This window comes from Phyllobates terribilis, unplaced genomic scaffold (genome assembly GCF_046119375.1).
Source record: "Phyllobates terribilis strain yellow unplaced genomic scaffold, ASM4611937v1 Scaffold_2__4_contigs__length_985480577, whole genome shotgun sequence".
Lineage (NCBI taxonomy): Eukaryota > Metazoa > Chordata > Amphibia > Anura > Dendrobatidae > Phyllobates > Phyllobates terribilis.
In genome coordinates this window covers 501,023,805-501,048,221 of record NW_027362762.1, presented here as the reverse complement: position 1 = coordinate 501,048,221, position 24,417 = coordinate 501,023,805, and the positions used below count along the sequence as shown (strand labels likewise).

Sequence of the window (24,417 nt, the reverse complement as noted above, 5' to 3'; positions counted from 1 at the left end):
CCGCGGCTCCCTGTCAGCTCTCTCTCCCTTCCGCTCTGACTGAACTGCTACTCTGCTCTGACTGAACTACTCGACTAAGATGGCTCTCACCTTTTATCTGCTTCTCTGTGTCTGAGCTCAGGTGACCTGCACCCAATGAGCTCCTTCCTGTGCTCCAGAAACCGCCCCCTCTCTGCTCCTACACTACTGGGTTCTCTTCCCCCCTCCTCACTCCAGCCAGGGACATGGTCAGTTGTGCCCACAGCTGAGAGCACCGTTGAGCTGTCCCCCAGAAATGGGGTGAGTGTGTGTGTGTGCATGCAGCTAACTGAGCCCTGGTCCACACTCCATCCTTACCTGGGAGTGGAATATCACACCTATGGTTGAGGTGCTATACCCCTGTAGCAACCGAGCCCTTGGGGCGCTACACTTGCATTAAGCAAGGCTGCACCCATGTAGAAATCACGTGACCGCATGTATGTATGTAACATACTTGTGGTCATTTGACCTCCGCTCTCGGTGTTGGCACCGGAGAATCCTCACAGCTCGCAATACGCGTGATTTGAGGATTCACAAGTCTGCAGTCACACAGAGTGACTGCAGACTTGTAGCTTAAGACTGGAAACCCCTTTAATATCTCAGTCCCAGACCAATCCTGTAATGTTCTAACTCTTAGACTGCCACTATTTATAGGGAAAACAATTTGGGGGGAATGAATCATGTTTATAGGGTCACTCTGTGACACCATTGACACTTTTTTTGTCTGACAGTTTACGTGGCTCCTTTTGCCATGTCTAAAAAGGCATTCTTCCCCTGACACTGTATATGGGGGTACTTTAACATTGTTTGAGGGACACTTTGACCCCATTTATAGTGCCACTATCTTCTGCCTGACACTGTTTATTTGGGTACTTTTTATTCGACACTGTTAAACAATTTGGCACCTTCTGTCTACCACTGGATATGGAGGAACTCCGACACTGTTGGTGAGGGTGCTTTGGCTGTCATTAGATAAGTATATTAGTGAGGGCTTTACCACAAAAATAAGTTACTAGAAATTTACTGCCATATACTTCTGCATATATTAATTCTGGCTGTGACTGACTGTGAAACTGCACACAGTAATGTATAGATTGGCTCCTGTATTCAGTCAGCAAGCAGGAAGTCCTATAGAAGCGGAAGGGAATCCCGCAATCAGGTGTGAGTGACTGCCTCCCTGACAGGTATAAGAGCAGCAGAAGTGTCTCACTTGTCACTGAGGAGAGAGCAGAGCAATGTGTCCCTCCCTGACTGTACACTGCACCGAGAAACCACTGTGAGTACAACTCCTTCATTCTTCACACATCACAGTGACAGCAATGTGGAGCCTGTGTGAGCAGGGAAGTCCTCAGGAAAGTCACTGACCATATAGAACATCTACGGGAGGGAATGTTCTTGTAAAGTTATGCTGTGTCCTGAACAGTAGCATTATGTATGAGAGGGGGTGAAGACTGTTGTTATTATTATTAGTGCTTAATAATATTAGTATTACAATGTCATCCCGCTATCAATAAGATTATTAGTGTAATAATTTACAATGGGAAAACGCGGCATGTCATGTTGCTGGACAAGATTACTTATCAATTCATGTGATGGCACAGTTCATTTGGAGCAACTACTTAATTTTTTCCTTATGCTTCCTGATGGTTACCGTACATTTACACAAATATTTTGCATTATTTGCGCTCCTTTTTTATATAGTTTAGCACTCGTCTCCATTACAGTGTAAAAATTGCATAGTAAAATTGTCAAACTTCGGAATAAATGTATTATCAGCTTTTGGGCCACATTGGTATGCCAGGTTTTAGAATACCCATCAAATAGAAATATGTATTTTGCACTATCCTACTATCTTGCCATATAAAGAATCATATTACAGAAAAGTGAAAGTTCTGTAGGAATAATTGGATTTTATTGGAGGGTAGCTGCACATATACAGGGCTCTATAGCTGACTGTTCCACCTGAGGTTCATTGTATTGGCAGCTTTCGCTTATATAATTAATGCTATCTACATACACAGTGCTGGAGATTAGGGTTTCTAAGAGTGTAGGGTGAGGTTTGTGATTGATAAGCTGTGAACTGTTGTCACTGCTTAGGGTCAGAGTACATGTCCCACCTTGCTGCATTACTAAGCAAACTACAGATAAACTGCCAAAGAGAGAATATGTGTGAACGCTATGGAAGGCTTCCTGACACACACATAGTATTTAATTAGCGTTTCCTGCAAAGAAAAAAACTTGATGATTTAAAGGCAAGTAAATATAAAGGACTTCAGGATGGGCTCTGAGAACATGGGGTTCTTAGTGTAAATATGAGTGGGCACTTCCAAAATCCATTTGCATCTTTATTTAGGGGCTTACTTCCCGATAACATTGGTTGCATTTTGAATAGATATGTGATCAATGCTATTTGTTGGGGTCTGGCTCGAGATACAATAATGACGTTAAAGGAGTTGCCCCACAACTGTATAGATGATAAAAAAATTGAAGAAAAAAAGAATCCAGTACACAATTATGACTTAGTGTGGTGCCACCCTGTATTCATAGACTTTGAAGACTTATGGCACTTTCTTATACTGCATGTTGCAAGTATAGCAAGGTGCAGGTCCATCTATTCAGCTGTACACAGGCGGTCACACATGCTCAGTTACTTGCCCCACAGCCAGTTCTCTGCAGTCATTTTCTGTTCACTGCAGAACATCTTTCTGCCCTGCAAGCCAAATCTATTGACCATGTGAAGCACACCTTCTACCTTAAAGGGGTTGTTTTAGCATCTCCATATAAATGCAGGTGATCTACTGAACACCCAATGTCCTTCTCTATGTACCAGGACCAGTCAGGCATTTGCCCTATAGCAGCTGTACTAATAGATGACAGATATTATAGGGGCTGTCTGGCCTTTGACTACAAGTCTGCAATCACTCTATATGACTCAATATGACAGTAGACTTGTGACTCCACACATCAAGTGCATTGCATGCTGTGAGGATTCTCCAGTGCTGGCGCGTGGAGTGGATGGTCATGTGACCGCAAGTATGGAATTTGCATAGTTCCAGCTGCATTCTGACTAGACTGTGTCCAGCCTCACCCAATTCACTTGCATTCAGCGAGACCATGCCCATCTAGTCGGCACATGACCGCATGTATGGGAATCACATACTCCTAGCACCAGAGATCCCTCACAGTTCACAGTGTATGTGATATGAGAATTCACAAGTCTGGAGTCACATAGAGTGACTGCAGACTTGTAACCTAAGGCTGGACAACTCCTTTAAGATGAACATGATTCACTAATACATTGCAACCATGCTCTGGTGTATAGAGGGAGCCCTGACCATGAGACTCCTATGTATAAGGGTCATATGTTCCAAAAGGATTGTCTACAAGGTGCAGACCCCTTAAAGAGCCTCCAATTGCATTTCCTATAAGTTAAATACTTGATAAATTCCCAAAAGAGCAGATGTTAAAGTGAAACTATGCAATTCCTGATAATGACATCAGTTCTAGACAGTCTGTAACTGGCATGGTAATGTTGTGCTTAGCAGACAGCTATTGTCTGCTAAAGTAACATGTTCATTCAGCACACCTAATTGTACACGGAAATTCCAATAGAGACTAAGGATCTGTTCATACAGCCTGACTGGCGGCAAGATACGATCACTGATTGGTAAACTTTTACTGATCGATGATCGTTTAAGTGCATGTTTTCACAGGTAGAGTGAAGTTAATAATGTGCACTAAGCGATCTATACCAGACGCTCAGTGCGCAAAGTTTGCCATAGTTCACGGCAGTGAGAGACCACTTTACATCGGAGGATGCACCACCAAAAACGAAGATCCTTATGCTGCTCCTCAGGTCACTGGCACCTGTTCACACGGCAAGATAATCGTGAAACGAGTGTTTTTGCAATGTAAATGCCTTACTACCCTTTAGGGCTACATTTACAATGTTCGATACCCAGTGTTAAACAACCGTCTACCAGTAACATGTCTGCCAGCCGGTAGTCGTTTAATAGCCTGTTTCTGTAGGCCAATCATGCTTCAGATATGCACTGAATATTATACATCATATCGTTCAGAGGGCATAGACTTCAGAAAGATCATCCTTGGATCCTGCTAGAAAATCAGCAACTCAGTTGCGTGTCTCAGCCAAAGTCACCGTGTAGTCCTAGCCTTACTCGTACTTTATAGGTTCTTCACCACCCCACTTCTCTGCTAAGAACCAACTTCGAAACATTGCAAGGCATCATCATGCTCCTGTAATTGGCGCATGATTAGCAGTAACATCTCACACATCCGTTTTTTCATGTGCGTGTTTTTCAGATAGAATACACACCCATTATGATTTATAGGGCACTCGCATGTTTGTGTCTCCCCCAAAAAACAGACATGTCACGTCTACATGTTATGTTCTTGATCTGAGCTACGTCTTTTTTTTTCATTGACTGCTAGAAGAAGTTTGAGAAACCTCTATCATTTTTCAAAATCGGCATGTGAATGAAGCCAAACTGTGCAAAGACATGAAGAATCAGCACTGTCACCTCTTGTCATAGGCAGCATACATTTATATTGTGTACTGCCTTACTTTGATTTGAAAAACTCCCAAATATTTTCAATAGAAAAACTTGGTTTCCGTTTTAAAAAAAAATATACTAAAAAGCTCAAACTTTCTATTGGGCTAATTTAATCTTTATTAGAGGCAAGGTGTCTTTTTCTACATGAAGTTTTCTAGTTTTGTGCATAATAGGGAACAAGGAAATGAGAAATGTATCTGTGTATAAGGTAGTCAGATCAGGAATGACAGGTTGATATTGTAATGCTACAATGAAGCGACTATAAATATACTGTCCAATATAACAATGTATCCAGGACAAACTCGACACAAACAACTAGTGTAATGGGTGTCACACAGCTTTTATATGTGCGATAGGTTACATTTTCCGTAATACTTCAGCCATACTTTACTAACCCTAAGATATTATTACGACTCCCATGTATACACTAAATGTTTAGTGTTGAGCTTTCTAGTCATCGGAGATACTGGCGTTGGACAGAGGTAACTCATCATTCCTGAGCTGTTTGACATCTGAGCCATACAATTGAGTGAATGTATCTTTAAAACACCGGATCCAGCTATGTCATTACCACCCACTGTACACGCCCGACTGACTGTACTCTAGCTTCCTGTTACATAAAACACAGAGAAGAAATGTCACAGGCCGGGCTGCACTGCAAGGCTCAGACCCTAAGCTTTAACAACTCGTCTATGTTGCTTGTCTGTTGTGAATCTTCTGGTAAGCCATAGAGTTTCTGCTCTCTACACATTTACTACTTCTACTAACTCATATTGGGCTGAAAATGGTTTAATAATGCAACATATAACAAGTAAAATACTTTCTTTACCCTATCGTTCCCTGCTGTTTAACCCCATACTCATCATGTATCTGTATATAGAATGTTTAGCATTCTTTATTATTGTTACGTTGCCCTATTTAGAACCTTTTATACAAATACTACTATATCCTTTAAGCTGTTTTAGACAATGTCGCATAGCCAAGTCATTTCAGCTTCCCCGATGTGGGTCTAAGCACAATGTATTAATTATCATTACACTTCATCGTTGAAACATGGGTTCATGGCCACAAGACCTGTATATTTTGTGAAATACCCAGTAGATTGGTGACATGGTCTCATTTACAGGAAGATTGCTCAATCCACATCTGATCTTGCCTAACGTTCTACTTCTTCTTACTTTTCTCATAACTATATTATTGAGTATAATAAACAGGATAAAAAGCAGAAGTCTAACCACATTTTTATGAATTTGAAAGTAAAAATATACTTTAGAATAACGTTTTATTTCCACCCCCTACGACATCACCTTCTTTAAATACCTTTAACATAACAGTTATTATAAAAAAAAAAATCTTATATATAATTTAAGCATGTAAAAAAATATATTGTTATGAGCCCCCAGATTAAAGATGAACAGTGCTTGAATGCTTTCATTGAGGGAATTGTCATAGTCTTAGCTCTTAGAAGGCCTGTAGGGCCATTTTCTGACATGTTTAACTGGCATATTAAAAGGTAATAAAAGTAGAGATCCCCTTTAAGTATACAGAAGACCCCATTTAGGTTTGAGAATAAGCAATAATATTCTCATCTGGATGTTTATGGAATAAGGTTTTTGCTTTTTTGTTTTATTTATGACCAAGCTCTGTAAATCGATACTTATTTCAGCATATCAGTACAGCACATTTCCTGAAATATTAACTGGCTACATGTTTGCATTAATAATGATGCCATTTATCAGTGGCTTTAGTGGAAAGTTCTTGAGCTATTTAAGACGTGGAAGGCAGGTTTAAATGGTGCAGTTAATAGATGTTAACTTGAGTTAATGATTTATGTTTTGCTTGCAGTTAAAACTGGAGGTCATCACAGCATACTAGACTGAGAACTCCAAAAATGGAAAGCCTTCCTTTTGATATCAATCATTGTTTGGATTTTAAGAGCTGCAGTGAACCCAACAAAGTAAAGGAGAATGACTCTTTGAAGGGTGACAGTGCAGTAAAATATGGAGACTCTTATGATTCAGGATTTCGGAGTATAAACTATACGCCACCCAGAGGAAATTCTCTCAAAGGCACAAGAAGTGACTGGTCATCAGAAAAGTCCAGTTTACCAGACCTTGCTGAGCCATCCGAGATGCGGCTGAAAGTAGACTTCTTCCGGAAGTTAGGCTATTCCTCTGGAGAAATCCATACCACCCTGCAGAATCTTGGTGTGAATGCAGATATAAATACTGTTCTAGGAGAGTTAGTAAAACATGGAGGCAACCCAGAAAAGGAGGTTGTAGCAGAAGAGCCAAGTGATGCTGTTCTAGTCCCACGAGGAGGCTCAGGCGCAACGCCAACCACATGTTCAACAGAGGACAACGATAGTAGCAATCTACGGCCAATTGTTATTGATGGAAGCAACGTGGCAATGAGGTTTGTTTTTCTCTTTTTTCAGCTGCCCACAGCATGGTGTATCCAAAATTAATTGTGAATAGTATTGAAGTTTATTCTAATAATGTCTCACTTCAGAAATAACGGTTTATGAAGTACTGAAAAGTTATTGCAATTTTCTGAGTTTTAGCGTCTCATCATTTTCAAGATCCCTGCTTGTTGTCAAGAAATAAAATATTCATTATTAATATCCAAGAGGTTAAAAGCCTGTCATGTTGATATCCATCATATGCAGGTGTATTGATAGGTAAACACTTTATCTTATCTCATGCTCTATTATCATACATGGTGTTAGGTGTTGGTCTGTGGCTGGATTTGAAATGGGTCCAGGACCTTCTGTAGTCTCCCATGTTGGTCCAGCTGGGGCTGATGCTGCTCAGCATCATCGTCAGCCCCAACGCCTAGCTGGTCCACGAGACATACAGATGGTCTCCCATGTATTGGTACGTAGCAATGTTAAGCATAGGTTGCAGAGGGAGACAGGGTGCTTGGAATCTAAGTCCAGGATTCGCCGCACTGAGCATGCCCATGACCTGGCGGATCGTGATTGGTGGTTTGGCACCCACCTGACCCGGTGACCTGGTACCACCTGATTGGTCCACGGGTGGTGTCACCAATGGCGCGTCGGTGGGCAGGGCTTAGTCTTTAAAAGGCCTGCCCACAAACATGGCGGCGCACTCTGATCATTGAGCAAGTGTTGCTGTGTGTGGACAACTGTGATCCACGTAGTTTCTGTCAGGCAGGCTAGTTCCATAGAGGCAGGTAGTTTCGTCTAGCAGGCTGGCTCAGCCAAAGGGGTCGCCTAACACCCCGAGCAGCCTACGGACGTCCTATCCACGGCTATAGCCTGTAAGCCACGTGGAGTTGTACCCTTCAGTCCGGTAGCACGCCGGCTGGAGGCACGTGTACCCGTCGGCGTAGTCACACACGCATCCTAGCGCCGCCACTGTAGTCCCTGTGATGTAACAGGACTACAGATAGTTTTTCTCCGCCTATCTCTCGTGCTGCTAACGGAGATAGAGCGAACCGCTATACCCGTTCCTGTGTGCAGTAACACGGAAGGGTTTACCATTTAAGTTGGTTGCTTTACTTTCCACCCGGAAAGTGTTCGGCAGCAGTCCTCCAGGCTGCATCGCGGACCCCGGGGTCGGTTTCGTTCCATTATAATAAAGTTGTCTGCAACCGCCCTCCTAAGACATGATATACCCCTATTATTCCTATTATTAGCCAGAGACACAAGCAATTATAATTCCTTGCTGTGAATGAATCTGATCTAAACAGAAGCCAAGGGCCCCCATAGATGAATTTGAGGTATCTTTGTGTTCCGTTATGGAGACAGAGGGAAAGATCTGCACACCTAAAGGCACTTGGAGATGCTTCAAATAAGATTTATTGACAGTATTTCATATCCATTGATTACACCGCAGTAAGTACAGTATTACATAACATTTCACGTGAAAATCCCTTCATCAGATATATAGGCTATGCTTACTATATATAGGTCAAAGGGATCCAGGGTGCGGGGTGGGCTTACCCCAAGCAAGGTCATCCAGGATCCAACTATATCAAGGCCTGCAGTGTGTCGCACCGATTTGAAGCATCTCCACGTGCCTTTAGGTGTGCAGTTCCTTCACTCTGTCTACTATTGGTCTACAGGATCCAAGTGGTTGGCTCCAGAGGAACTAGCACCCATCTCAGGCTAACTCTAATTCATTGGGCGTGCCCCTACTCAATTGATTACTACGTGTTCCATTATGTGTCGGTTTTTGTAATGGAAGAAATAGAGCAGGATGCAGGACTTTCTTTTCTGTTCTAAAAATTAACTTATAAAGGAACCCAGATGGATCCCAACATAATAATCAATGGGCAGCCTCTGCAAGAGACCATTTTGGATATTAATTCCATTTGTCTGTCCCTATAAACACAGCAGACCAACAGAATGTCCAAACGGAAGTGTGAATATAGCCATAGCATTTGTTCATCAACATAATAATAATAATCTTTTTATATAGTGCCAACATATTCTGCAGCACTTTATAATTCAGACCATTTGCATATATTATGGGCACTGTCCCTTTAGGGGCTCACAATCTACATTCCCTATCAGTATGTCTTTGGAGTGTGGGAGGAAACCAGAGAACCCAGAGGAACCCCACACAAACACGAGGAGAACATACAAACTCCTTGCAGATGCTGTCTGTGGTGGGATTTGAACCCAAGACCCCAGAGCTGCAATGCTAACCACTGAGCCACTGTGCTGCCCACAACATATGAAGTTTCCCAAAATAATGCTGCATACAAGACATTGAAGTGAACTAATACTTACAGCAGAACTGTCTAGTTATTATAGGCGTCCAACCATCACAATATTGACATATGACAATGAATCTTACATTTCACGCAGATGTGTAACCTGAACAGAAGCCAAATCAGTGGCCAATAGTCCTCTGAGCATATGTCAACCTTACTGCACTAAATCCAGGCTGCAATACATCATAATATACAGACTTAAAATGCCTTCTTCTGGCAGGTGTACAAAATATCATGTATGGTTTTGCCATGGATATTATTATTATTCTCCTTTATTATGATAACACTCATGTGAAACAAATCCTTTGTGTAATGACCCTGAATAACACTAATATAGGGAATGAAAATGTGCTGCTTAACATTGCCAAGGCTTTCTCCACACATTCCAGTCAACTGAGATAGATAGATTACTTTAGCATTTCCGCCTGGCTCTAATATCAGACATTGTAGTTTAGTTCAGTAATATATAATTTTATATATTATATTAATTATAATATATGTAATATATCAACACTATAAACCCACATATCTATGTACTTAGACCATACGAACAGACAGCCACTATGTCTTTTTCCTGAGGCATCTTTTTTTACAGCCCTCTGTTGTACTCCTCCTGTTATTCATCTTAGAAACTTACAGTAAATTGACAAATGGGTGTTAACAGTTAAAGGTGTCTCCCTATCTATTCTGACACTGTCCAGTCAGTGATGACAGTCCTAGACTGTGTAGGAACACACCACGGCTTCAAGGTGAATTGTAACACCCAGATGTCCATTGGTAACGTCAGTAACTTGGCCGGAGCCCGGGAGCTGCATTTTAGCGTAGGGTATCCCCAGCTCCTCTTTGGCTTAGCCGGCCTGATGAAATGTTATCTTTGCAGCATGATGTGAATATGACATCGTGCCAGGCCGGCTAATCAAAAGAAGGGCACCAGGACTCCCCTTTTGATGGCCACAGATTACTGACATGTCAGTGGTACTGGGACCTGTGAATCTATTCGCACCACCTCTATTTAGGAGGAATGACGCAGTGGTATAAGAGCGCTAAAATAGTTTTTTTTAGGGGTATACAAGTATTTACAAAAACAGATCAGTCAGGAGAGGTGACAGGTTTGGCAGAACTTGACCAACAGTCTAATGTGCATGAGGTCCCCGGACAGATGGTTGTTGGGGGAGCTAAGGATCCGGCATGTCCAATTTCGGTCTGCCAATCCTTTTGTTTTCCCTGAGATAGAAGTCCGGCAGGGGCTTTCTAATAGAGATCCCAGGAGCTCTTGGCATTACTGTGTATGGGAGCCAAAAGATCATCTGAACCATCATTTGGCTAACAGGCATCTAAGTTGTATGGGGGGCTTTAGGCACTGAGACCCCCTAGAATTCATATGAGCAATGTATTGATGGGATATTGTCACAGGTTTACTTATCTATGCCAATTAATGAGGACAGTTAATGTTCTGCAAAGCAAACATCATTTATCTGTTTTTGTGGCTGGGCGTAAATTCTATGCAAATCGTTACGGCTTAAATGCTCTGGTTTTGCTGTTTGAAAGCAGGACTCTGCTGATTCATTTCCTTACAAAGGGTTTTGCTAGCTTTTGAACCCTATTTCACAAAACCGTAAGAGTAAACCTTGCAAACCCATTGACCCACATTTATAATGACGCACAACTTTTCCTTTATGTCTGTGACTTTGTACTAGACAATGCTATGCTCCCAGTATATGGACCTACTGTAAAGAGATTCATGGTTATACATTTTCTGTGTGTGGCAATAAATAATATATATAATATGTGATAGTTCAGCATATAGACATACCCACCAAAGTGTAGAGAGATATATACACTCCTTGCAAGTATTAGGTTAGTTTTTAGCCTGAAAAGCAGTATTATCAGTATGCCTGGACTATCATATAATCAATTAAAATATCTATTATCTATCATATTTTGTGATCCCTTCCATTCTACTGTCCGCATGCTGTTTGAGTTTCCTGAACCTATCCCGAAACCCGACAGCTTAATTACTATTTACAAGTAGTGTTGAGATCATTTGGGATTTTACAATTTAATATAGATCATAGGTTTTTTGATATGGAAAGCGTTTTTCCATTCCCATCATCGATTGTTAATTTCTTTCCTGGAACAACATGCAGGATAAGGAAAGTCGAATAGATATTGTACGTGGATACGAGGATATTGTTTATTGTATCCAGTCAGAGAAACGTGTTTGACGACACTGCGGAACAAAGTACAAGGTTTAATCTAGTAGTGTCAGGTAGACTGCAGGGAATTTCCACTTTGCTGCTTCCTGTATGGTTAACCTGCTACATTGTTCCTTACTGATTCACATGCCCGAGACCTGCCTGCCCCAACAGCTCACTACTAGTCTTATGCAAATGCACTTTATGTAAATAATCTCGCTCTTTCCTCCTCCTGGGAAATTTTTTTCTGCATTTGCAATTTTGGAGCCTCTTATCTTAGACATTAACACCTTTTAGCCTTGGGTAAATACTACACATATTTCAAGGTTTAACCAGGAAGTATGCCTAATTTTCAAAAGAGGTTATAAAAACATATTGCATCCCCCAGTATATTGCTGCATCCAGGAGGTGGTTAATATTAAAGCATATTTCCTTTAATGCAAAAAACTTCCCCTAATGCAAAAACTGTAGAGGAACATCAGTTATCACCCTCATCATATCCCAAGCTCTGCTCATAAATACACCTTTCTGTTTTTAAGGGGTGGTAAGAGATCAAATAAAAATGCGAGAAACAGTTCCACTCTTGTCCAAGGGTGATGCCAGGTATTGCAGCCTTGACTTGAATTGAGTTTATTTCTTTTCCTACACTAATACATGTAACTCGCCTGTATTATGAGACTATTGTAGCGCCCTATAGTCACTGCCATTATGCTTTTATCCAGGAGTGGACATGTTAGTAGCCAAGTAATCAGTCCACCTAGCAATTTTCTGCTGGTGTCTTATTTTATTAGTTGTTGTCCATTAACTTCTATGTTCTTTTTGTCTAGTTTGGCTTGATTGACAAGTCCGTTTTTACCTAAAGGTAGGGACAGACCTGTTAGTTGCAGGGCCAGACAGGAGAAGTTGGAAAGAAATCACCCAGAGGACACGTCTGCCCGCGTTCTTTCTCAAATTGTGTTTCAGTATAAAATATGGTTCACTGAGGGTAGCATGTCACTATTTCATGTTACCCATGGTTATGGCAGGATAAAACTGCTGACAGGTTCCCTTTAAATTAGATGAACCACTATATAATCTCTGATGTGACTGAGAACCAATTTGTCACATCGAATAGCATTTATCATGTCCATATCAACATAACCGTTTGGTTGTAACAGCTGTCATAATTTACAGTGATGGGGCTTACATGTGTTACTTATACCCCATTCTCTTGAAGGAAGGGAAACTAGAGATGGTTACACAGCGCACCAACTCCAATTTTTTATGGTTAGGTAGATCGATTTGCAAGACTCCGATCCATCGGCCAGGTCAGTAGTCTCTGGTTGCTGGACAGGAGGCTCACAAATCTCTTACCTTCCGTGATCCCTGCTTTTGATTAGCCGGTTTGGCACAAAGTCACATGTGTGTCACACCACAATGATGACGCCAGACTTTGCCAGCTAATCAAAAGCCATTCCATGGTTAAGATAAGAGATATGAAAGCCTCCCATCCATGACCACTGACTGATGGACCAGAGTCCCGTGAATCAATCCACTGTTTCTGAGATGTTTGTTCTTCTTCTTCTTATCATGGAAACTACATGTAAAGCCCCCGTCTCACATAGCGAGATCGCTGCTGTGTCACGGTTTTGGTGACGCAACAGCGACCTCACCAGCGATGTCGCTATGTGTGACACTTTGCAACGATCAGGCCCCTGCTGTGATGTTGCTGATCGCTGCAAAGTGTCCTGGACCATTTTTTGGTCGTTGCTCTCCCGCTGGTCAGCACACATCGCCGCGTGTGACCAGCGGGAGCAGCGATCAGGCTGGTAACCATGATAAACATTGGGTTACTAGGGGCACACGCGCACCTAGTAACCCGTTGTTTATCATGGTTACGAGCCTGCTAAAGTGAGCGGTAACCTCCCGCTCTCTGTAGCAGAGTGGCTCCCCTGATCGTTGGTGAGCCTGCCTGTTTGACAGCTCACCAGCGACCACATAGCGAAGCAGCAATGATCCCTGACAGGTCGTATCGTTGTCGGGATCGTTGTAGCGTCGCTAAGTGTGACCGGGCCTTAAGCAGCCACACATTTCTGTATGTAAATGATCAGGGGCCACACAGATTGGCATTATGGCCACATGTGGCCCCCAGGAAGCAGATTGTATACCTCTGCTCTAGAGTATAAGGAGTGACCCAGTTAGATCTTAACAGGAGTAACATGATCCAAATATCTCACCTATACCCTACAGCTTACCTTGCTGAAAATATTTGAGTCTAAAATAGTTGCAATAGGAAACTCATCTTTTTACTCTAGTTTCTCTGATGAATGTGGTGGGCCTCATCTCTGGAATGTACAAAACACCATACACTCTGCAGTTGTGAGGCATGATGAAACCAGTAAATTGTTACTCCTAAGGATTCGTTTTCGCGGGTAGACTGGCAGCATGTTATGACCGCTGATCGGTAATCCTTTACCTATCGGCAGTCGTTGAATAACCTGTTTACACAGGCAGACCAAAGTAAAAGAAACACATTGATCTGTAATAGATTGTTCAATGTGCAGGCTGCCATGATTCTTGGAGTTCTGTTTACACATAGGGTGCTGCACCACAGAGAACGATGATCCGTTGATCGGCGGTCTGTTTACACCGCAAGATCATAGTGAAGCGAGCGTTTTAAGAACACTTGTTCACCATTATCCTTCCGTGCAAATCAGCTTCACTTTAGATTTCTGAGCTCAGAGAACCATGGGTTGGCACAGCAGAGTTAAAAGGAATCTTTCACCAGGTTTTTGCTAACCCATCTGAGAGCAGCTTGATGGTGTTTAGCTTGATGAGCTTAGTTTATCTCATGACTGCATCTATAATAAGGAGTGGGCAGTTTCAGTATCCATGTAGCCAATGTCATTAGAATTTGCCATTTGCACCTACCATTTTGGACCAATTCTAATCATGAATAAGGGAAGATTTTATTGCTAGGTTTCTTAAATTAGCTTTTAGACTGCTCTAACTGGTTTCTTAGGTTTACATTGCTTTACGTGATAGATTATATCATGGATGATAGGTTTAAAGATGTAAATACATATATGTACAAAGCTCAACCAGTGTAGAATACAATTTTCTACATGCTGATTCGGATGATTTATATCCTTTCCTGATCCTTTCCATGCTGTGTACAGCATTCTCCAGTGCACTTGTCAACATGGTTGACAGATTCATGGTGGAATAAAGTTAATAGTTAAAACAGAAAACTTAGTGATTGTGAAAACTTAACTTGCTCAACCAGGAAATAGTCCTCCAAAAATACACTGAAATTACATGTTGAAGGTCGATTGCAATATGAGAAGAGGGTTATTTTAATTCATGTTGATTTCCTGTTCAGTGACCTTTGATGAAACAGTTGTCTGTGGTCCTCATCTATAGTGGTCGGTACTTTACAATCTGTCTAGATGTGTCTATAAAAGTATCTGACAAATAAATAGGAAGACATGCACATTTTAATGGCTAACGGATAGATCAAAACATTTGTAACCTGGAGCAATGTGCATTGGCTTTACCAATACTGGGTTTCCATATTCTTTTTGGAACCTCACACCATACAACCTTTGTACACAATTTGTTCTTTATTATTCATGATTGTTCTTTAGAATAAACCTTCAGAATAACGCTTTTTTGTCTGTTGCTGATAATTATTTTTTCTCCTTTCTTTAGTCATGGAAACAAGGATGTTTTCTCCTGCCGGGGGATATTAATTGCTGTCAATTTTTTCCTGGAAAGAGGCCATACAGATGTTACAGTTTTTGTACCAACATTCAGAAAGGAGCAGCCTAGGCTTGACATGCCCATTACTGGTAAGCACAAATAAGTGACACCGAGTTGACTGCATGGAAGAAGGGGAAAATTATCCAATAAGATTCAAAAAGTCATTCACTTACTTTCCTTGAACTGGCGTGGTCTTACATAGTCACCTATTCATAGCCACTGACATATATAATGATTTAGAAGTAAAGTGTGGTGTCAAGGAATGTAAGGCTGTATTCACACATCCATGTGACACATCCTTTTTCCTCATACAGCACACAGATCCATTAAGTTTTATTAATCCTCACACTTCTATTTTAAAAACGGATCCATGTCTCTGGCCCTTGAGGCTCAAAGCATTTCATATTCTCAATTTTTTTGCAGATGAAACTAGGTCATTAAAGTCTATGTTGATCCTTTTAAGATGGATGAAGCGCAAGACATATTTGGCACTTCAGAGTTCCATCTGTGTTTCATTTGTTTTCCACTGATCCATTGTTAAGAGTCAATGAATAAGTCAGAGCTCAGACATGCTACATCCTTCAGTTTATGAGAACATATGAGAAAAAAATTGATGCAAAATGGCTGCTACATTGATGAAAAGTTGTCTGTTTTTCACAAATGTAAAAATTGACACGGATATATGAATGTAGGATGAAGATAACCATATTATTGTAATATTCCTAGTGTTCTGTTAACACATCACACAAATGGGGAATTTATTAAGACTGGTGTTTCATATGCCTGTCTTAATGTGAAAAGCAATAGCGCGATTAACACAATTCTCTTAAAAAAACATGTTTAGCTGCACTTGCACCAAAAATTGAAATCCATGCCTGTTAGCACTTCTGACATAAGTGAGGGTTAATCTGACAGTCTGTGAAGCCTCACCCTCCTATAAAATAGTCAGCTTTGAAAAGTGGTGAGAGGAGTGAAAAGTGACAAATTAAAGCAAGTACACTACATTGTGACCTTTTTAACAACATAAAAATTGTGTTAATTCTTTGAAAAATTACCCCGCAGTGTTTTTTGTCAATATAATTTCTGTACATATAAATTATACCATTGCTGTGCTTCTAATAAATCTACTGTTTACAATGTACTAGTATATCATTAATTACCTTTATGATAAAGTAATAACGCACAACTAAAAAAGGAAATGTTAACTCTCAATAATATCATTGTATTTTTCAGACCAACACATTTTAACTGATCTTGAGAAGAAAAAGATCTTGGTTTTCACTCCTTCTCGACGAGTTGGTGGGAAACGGCTGGTGTGCTATGATGATAGATTTATCGTTAAGTTGGCCTACAAAAGTGATGGGGTCATTGTCTCAAATGATACCTACAGAGATCTCCAGAGTGAAAAGCCAGAATGGAAGAAGTTCATAGAAGAGCGCCTTCTCATGTACTCCTTTGTGAATGATCTGTAAGTCAAGTTCTTGGACTTTTTTCAACCTTCCATTGCTTTACTATGCTGCTTTCTTGGATTGTTTGATGGTTAACCTTGATATGAGTTCTTATAGGTTAGATAGTAATATATTGAAATGTGTAAATTGTAAAACCAATTTTGTTTCAATACAAAACAATAGCTGAGATTTGGTGAATCTTCTCAGCTATCAAAACCTTCAGGTTATCCCTCATAAAATAATTAGATTTCACATAATTTACACTTTAGATAATAATTAAAGGTGATCTGTCACATTTTGGATATGTCAGTTTTAGAAAATACTTGCTTTCCCCATAAAAAAACAATTCGGAAGCATATTTTCTTGGCAGTGTGGATTATGTCACCTCCAAGAAATTTAGGAATAAATTGACCACTGGGTGTTAACATTCTTAATATCAAAGAGGTGTGCCTTCACACCTTCTGATAATGATTAGACACTGACAAATGGTATAAGCTCATGACCTCTCAGCTGGTAACTCCTAGTTGTTAATTTATTTAGAAATGTAGAGTTATATGATAAGATGCTCCAGAAGTTGTATTTTATGAGAAACACTAGTGATTGCTAAACAAACATGTCAGGAGGACTGACAGCTCCTTTTAAATACATATCATTCCTTCTAATAATTGCAGGTTGTTGGAATCGTTAACGGTTCTTTAAAACGTTTTGCCTACTAACTTATATGGAACATGTTTTTTAATTAGATTTATGCCACCGGACGATCCCATGGGTCGAAAAGGGCCAAACTTGGATGACTTTCTGAGAAAACGGCCAATCGGAGCAGAAAGCAAAAAAGTACAATGTCCTTATGGTAAGTATGAATTCTATTTTTTTATTTATACCTGCAAATATCATAATGTAAACAAACCAGTTATAATTTAGTGTTTAACCCAACTTCACCACCTCTGTAGCTGAAGCGTGCAGATGTTCTAGACTGCTACAGATGCATATGCTGTATATGCTGCAAGCTGCTTCTATCTATCTATCTATCTATCTATCTATCTATCTATCTATCTATCTCTACGTATGTGTCTAAGTACAAGGATCCACTGTTTCCCAGAGTACACTTATTCTTACACACTCCTGCTTCCATTTCTATAATGCACACTGTTAAAACCTTCTTTGTCGCTTCTATTTTGAGAGCCAAAGTATCAAGAAATTATAGACAATCTAGGAAAAAAAATGTTTGTTTGTTGGGAATTCTGAACTATGGATTTACTGAGTGTCAAATTAACAGAGCATTTCAGTTTCCATGTTGTGTAAAAGTTGATATATTATAATTTGTATGTTTGAATTTATTTACTAAATACATTTTCCACTTTTATTGCAGGCAAAAAATGCACCTATGGAATGAAATGTAAGTTTTATCACCCAGAGAGAATAAATCAAACTCAACGTTCGGTTGCTGATGAATTGCGTGAAAATGCAAGGCAGTCCCCTCCCAAGAATAATGGCTATTCAGAAGATAAAAAGATAAGAAAAGCGTCAGTTTCTGAGATATCCACAGTGGATCCTAACTCCATCTCTATGCAGAAACTTCCTTCAGAGAGAACTGGATCTTCACAGAAAGTTAGGACATCGGATAAAAATAAATTAAATCATTGGAATGGAGCTTCTGAATGGTATTCTCAAGGTGTTGGCCCAGTAGAGTCCCATAATCAAAGCTCTTATGACTCTGGGGTGGACTTTAGGACAAGTGTTTCAAACAGTTTATGTGACCATTCACATGAGCAAGGAAATTATTGTAATGGTAATCAGCGGATCCCATGCTGTCATCATAGAAATGGTTTGGATAGTGATCCACGTCAACACTATATTTCTCAGAAATTGGTTCCACATGATGCCCATGCAACATCTTATTACCAATACAGCCCATCTTCTTCATGGTCTTCCCAAAATGCATCACACCAAATTTACGGAGAAATGGTCAAAAAGTCTGCAGAAGCCCGCCATAGTTTACCGACTGTCTATAGAGCCCATCCTACCCACTCACTCGAGTATTGGTCAGAACCAGGACCCATTCTTCCTTCTTCAAGTAGACCTCAGTCTAGCTATCAGATATACAGCCCCGTTCCACCTTTTAGTAGTGATTTTCAACAATGTCAAAACTCTGATCGCTACACAAGAGAGAGACTGAGCGTGCGCAACAGACTTTGTGCCATTTTTCAGCACTCATTAGTAGATTCTGTGATGCACATGTTTCCACATTTGTTGGATCCACAAAGCTTAGCGGCGGAAATAGTGAATTACAAGTCTCAAAAAGGGTTGTAAAAGTAACTAGATACTAGAAAAGAAGTCTCACAATTAATATGTGCAGCCACAGTGTTTGATATAAGTACTTGAAATAACCAACTTATGGACTAGTTCCATCCAGCAAACTATACATTATTGTCCTTGTTTTCTAATCTGCTGAAATTCCACTTTTAGTGATGAAACGAATACATTATTCTCATTTTTGAGAAACAATCGAGTAACACATTGTAAAAAAAAGTCACCATTGTAATTCTAGGCTAGAAAATATGTTCATAATACTGTGAATTGATCATGGCAGAGGTACATTATGTGTAATGTTAGACCATTGCTCTTATAGACTGTAGCTTCATATGAGTCTTCATTTTGCATAGTTTTTATATCCTGTATATTTTTTGAAGCATTGTATGTTTCAGAAGTAAATTAACTGGTCTATGATATCATCAGCTCTTGCCTAAGGGAACACACAATGTCTAGTGCAGGGGGAGTGCATGACACATGAATTGGAGCACCACCTGCTCTACCACACTGCTCAGTGTATCTGTTACTGTATGCTGGAGTGTTTCAGTAACTATAGATCTATTATTTGACTATATGTTTGCCTTGCACAAAATTATCAGTGCTTTAACCTTTTCAAGATCTCCCTGAATTCTGATTTTGTGTGATGCGATTGCACAAGACAAAGAAAGAAGACAGCTAATGTTAGAGAATATTTTACAATTCGGGACAATTTTTTTCATTTTAATATCGTATTTAGGGTTAAGATTTGATTTGCTTTTTTATGGAATCCTTTACATATGTATTCAGTACATTTATCATCCATAGTTCATCTGCACAAAGCAAGCTAATACATCATCACAATGTAAGTACATGTAGCTTTATACACATATGGCAACATAGTGCCAGACTTGTGATGGGGAAACAGCCAAAACAATTGCTATAGAGCAGTTGACATGTTGATACATATTGTATCAGAACCTGAGTGCAAAATCCAGTGGTCGGTGTATTATTATCCGGTAAAGGGATTGACGCTTATATTATAGAGGAAATCTTCTGAATTGCTTAGTTAGCGTGAAGCCAAGACCATACCTTGAGAAGTAGACCCATATATGTTCTACGTGGCTTAATGAGTCTACTGAAAATTATTTGGTTCAGCCGTCATTTTTCATAACAGTCTCAAAGAAAATTACTTTTGGTGCCTGTAGCAACAAATCACAGCCCGCCTTTCATTTTGTAAACTGATCTGGAAATATCAAAGCTGCACTGTGATTGGTAGCTATGGGTAACAATACCAGCTTTTCTTTCAGACAAGGTGTGTTATTTCCTTACATAATATGTTACTGTGTTGCCCTTTACACTTGATAATATATAGAACCTCTTGAAATGACACTATGTGCCATTTCACCACTCCGGAATGCAAATCTTTTATTATATGATTATCAACATTACATTAGCTGTAATGTTTCAAAATTGTAAGCAAAATGCTTTCTTAATTATTTTCTTGTACTATAAAATAATAATATGATATAGGGTGAAATCACTTGGACGGGTTTCATTCTGTGTAAGATTGTGTCCGAAGGCACCGCAGTTGTTTGTGTACAGCTGATTGCGTGAATAAAAATTTAGATTTTCACATGTTGTTCTGCTTATTTCATAATATAGACAAGGAAAATATATACTCACAGGGTGAGATTTTCTAAGGTAAATGAGCCAGAATTCTGGTATAGTTTGCTCGAAATCTTTCTTTTAAGACTCACCGTATTCCTGAAGTGGTTTTCATCTGACAAGGGGACGTGACCTCACTGAAAATGCGAGTGGATTTTAAGAAAGGGAAATGACCAATTGTTCGATACCATGCTCCAAAAAAAATGTGCTAGAGTTGTGGATCGCATTTCTGGTACAACGTGAGCCAACTAAAAAGTGTTGGAAACTTAGACTTAACAGTCTTAAAATATGGCAAATTTCTGAAACAAAAATTATAAATCTTTCTAAAACTAAGGCCTCATTCAGACATTCGTGTTAGCTCACGTACACAAAAAAATGGTATGAGTATCAATGGTGTTTTGGTTACAAGTTATCAGGATTTGGTCAGTGTATCAGTTTTTACAATCAGTATTTTGGTCAGTGTGTTATCTGTGTTTCTATGATATAGAGACACGTCCGTATTTTATTGGCATCACTCTGTGATTTCTGCATGGACACACGGTCTCCAAAAAAAACAGACGACTGCCATATAGACTATAATGGTTATGTGTTCTGTCCATAAAAAACAGGGATATAACACACATAGGGAAAAAAGAAAATCTGAATGAGGTTAAAGAAAGGGAATCAAAGTTTTAACCCCTCTACCCCCAAGCCTGTTTTAAACTTCATGACCAGGCCAAATTTTACAATTCTGACCAGTGTCACTTTATGTAGTAATAACTCTGGAACGCTTCAACGGATCCCGCTGATTCTGAGACTGTTTTTTGTGACATAATGTACTTCATGATAGTGGTAAAATTTGTTCAATGTGACTTGCGTTTATTTGTGAAAATATTGGAAATTTGGTGAAAATTTTGAAAATTTTGCAATTTTCAAACTTTTAATTCTTATGCCCTTAAACCAAAGAGTTAGGTTACACAAAATAGTTAATAAATAATATTTACCACATGTATACTTTACATCTGAATCATTTTTAAAATATTATTTTTTTTGTTAGGAAGTTAGAAGGGTTCAAAGTTTTTCATTTTTACAACAAAATTGACAAATCCATTTTTTTAACCCTAGAACGCATGACCATAAAAATCTACTTTATCACATACCTGGGGCCTTTTAGGCCCGTGTGCAAATAACATGGAATAACTCAAACAAAAATGACAAACAACTATATACCTGAGGAATACCTAGAGTTTCAAAATTCTAACTAAAGTAATCTTGCAGAAAATAGAAAACAATTAACAGGGCGGGCCTGCAAGGCCCCAGGTATGCGTTCTAGGGTTAAGGACCACATCACATTTGAAGTGACTTTGGGGGGCCTATAGGACAGAAAATACCCAAAAAGTGACCCCATTCTAAAAACTGCACCACTCAAAGTTCTCAAAACCACATTAAAAAGGTTTATTAATCCTTCATGTGCTTTATAGGAATTAATGCAATGTAGAAGGAAAAAGTGAATAATTACTTTTTTTCTCAAAATGTTATTTTTGCCCCAAATGGTTTATTTTTACAAGGGTATTTGTTGTGCAATTTCTCCTGAGTATGCTGATACTCATTATGTGAGGGAAAACTACTGTTTTGGCACATGGTAAGACTCTGCATGGACGGAGCACCATTTTACTTTTTGAAAGAAAAATGTCTGGAATCAAGAGAAGACGCCATGTCGCTTTTGCAGAGCCCCTGATGAGCTTAAACAATGGTAACCCTCCACAAGCGATGCCATATTGGGAACTAGACTCCTCAATGTATCTAGATGTGTGGTGAGCACCTTGAATGCCCAGGTGCTTCATAGAAGTTTACAATGTAGAGCCATGAACATGAAAAAAATACAAATTTTCCCACAAAAATGTTCTTTTAGCCCCAAATGTTTTATTTTCACAAGGGTAACAGGAGAAAGTTCACTGTACAGTTTGTTGTGCCATTGCTCCTGAGTAGGTCAATACCCCATATGTGGAGGAAAACTACTGTTTGGGTGCAAGGCAGGTCTCGGAAGGGATGGAGAGCCGTTTGACTTTTAGAGCCCAAAATTGGCTGGAATCATTAGTGAATTCCATGTCGCGTTTGGAATGCCCCTGATGTACCTAAGCTGTGGAACCCCCATAAGTGACCCCATTTTGGATACTACACCTCTCAAGTAACTTATCTGGATCTGTGGTAAACACTTTGAAGTCCCAGGTGCTTCACAGAAGTTTAAAACATAGAGCCGTGAAAATAAAAAAATCTAAATTTTCCCATAAAAATGTTCTTCTAGCCCCAAATGTTTTATTTTCACAAGGGTAATAGGAGAAGATAAAAGCCAAAATTTGTTGTGCAATTTCTACTGAGTACGACGATACCCCAGATGTGGGGAAAAACTACAGTTTTTTAGCATTTTTATTTATATTTGTCTTTTTGATCATATTTTATTCCACTTTTTGTTTAGCGCTATGATGAAAAAGCATAGTTTTTTTTTTTACGGTGTTCACTGAAGGGGTTAACTAGTGTGACAGTTTTATAGGGTTGTTCATTCTGAATGCGGTGATACAAAATATGTGTACTTTTTTTGTTTGTTTTTCTTTTACATAAAAATACAAACTTATGGGTACAATATATTTTTATTTCTTTTTTATTATTTTGTGATTGTTTTAAAAATATTTTTGCAATTTTTTTACTTTTTTTACTTTATTACTTCGTCATTTTTTGGGACTTTCAATTTTTACAGTCTGATCGCAGTTATAAATTATTGCAGTATTTCATAACTGTCAGTTGTGCACTGACACAGAAGCTGGTTAGACCATGCTCTGAGCATGGGAGACCAAGAAAAATCGCCGACAGAACCAGCTTACCAGGGACACTCATTCAAAAACCAAGGAACCCACATGGAACACATCAGGAATAGAGTAACACAAGAACAGCGTGCATCCAGGGTGATGAATATAAATCTTGTATTTATTCCACCATAAGAATGATACAACGTTTCGATCTTAGAATGGTCTTTATCAAGTATAGTAATACATGTACATGGCTGGGTTTTATAGTGTGTCTTAGGCCAGAGCACCTGCCATGGGTGTGCTTGCTGCAGCAATCTAATTAAGGGTGATACTTTCTCCCATCCACATACTGGGAAGAATTACGTACTCAAAGAGAGATATACATGTACGTCGAGTTTTGTCATCTATATGATTGTTTGTCCTTGTGGGTTGCTCTACGTAGGTGAGACCACAATGGAAATTAGGGCTCGCATCAGTAAACGTAAGAGCACAATCCGCACTGGTCTCACCGAATTTCCGGTTCCTAGACATTTTTTAGAGTTTTGATCTTTTGATGCCTGACCTCGGACCTTGTCACTTGACTATTCATTTGCCCAGCCCCTTTGTCTGGTCCACTAATGTTTTGGACTTCTGTTTTCTCTGTTATCTTGCCCTTCTGCCTTTGACATACACTCTTGATATTTGACCCCAGACTTCTTGACTGCCCTGCCAGTTGCAAGGTCAGTTGTCTAGCTTGATTAATGCACCACCTGGCTCTTTGCTCATGGCTGTGGCTCTGATGTCTGTACCTCCAGACATGCAGTTTGTCTCTCCCGAACCTATAATGACCCTTCTTAATAAATATTCAGGAGAAAATAAACAGTTTAGAGTGTTCAGGGAGAGTTGTAAGCTATTTTATACCTTGTGATCCCGCTCTTCAGGGGATGAGATCAAGCGGGTGGGAATAATAATGTTTCTACTT

The 24,417-nt window shown here is 39.6% G+C and overlaps 1 protein-coding gene across 2 annotated transcripts; it reads left to right on the top strand.

Moving 5' to 3' along the window:
• The first annotated feature begins 1,171 nt into the window (after positions 1 to 1,171).
• Positions 1,172 to 20,641, top strand: ZC3H12A (zinc finger CCCH-type containing 12A). Of its 2 annotated transcripts, none has more exons than XM_073665898.1 (6): positions 1,172 to 1,294; positions 6,438 to 7,007; positions 15,221 to 15,360; positions 16,505 to 16,739; positions 17,463 to 17,569; positions 18,089 to 20,641. In XM_073665898.1, the coding sequence occupies exons 2-6, from the start codon at positions 6,484 to 6,486 to the stop codon at positions 19,027 to 19,029; spliced, it is 1,947 nt and encodes a 648-aa protein (XP_073521999.1). In that variant the 5' UTR covers positions 1,172 to 1,294; positions 6,438 to 6,483; the 3' UTR covers positions 19,030 to 20,641. The 2 variants fall into 2 exon arrangements, with proteins under 2 accessions (XP_073521999.1, XP_073521998.1); XM_073665897.1 differs by lacking the exon at positions 1,172 to 1,294 and adding an exon at positions 5,168 to 5,312.
• Positions 20,642 to 24,417: the final 3,776 nt, after the last annotated feature.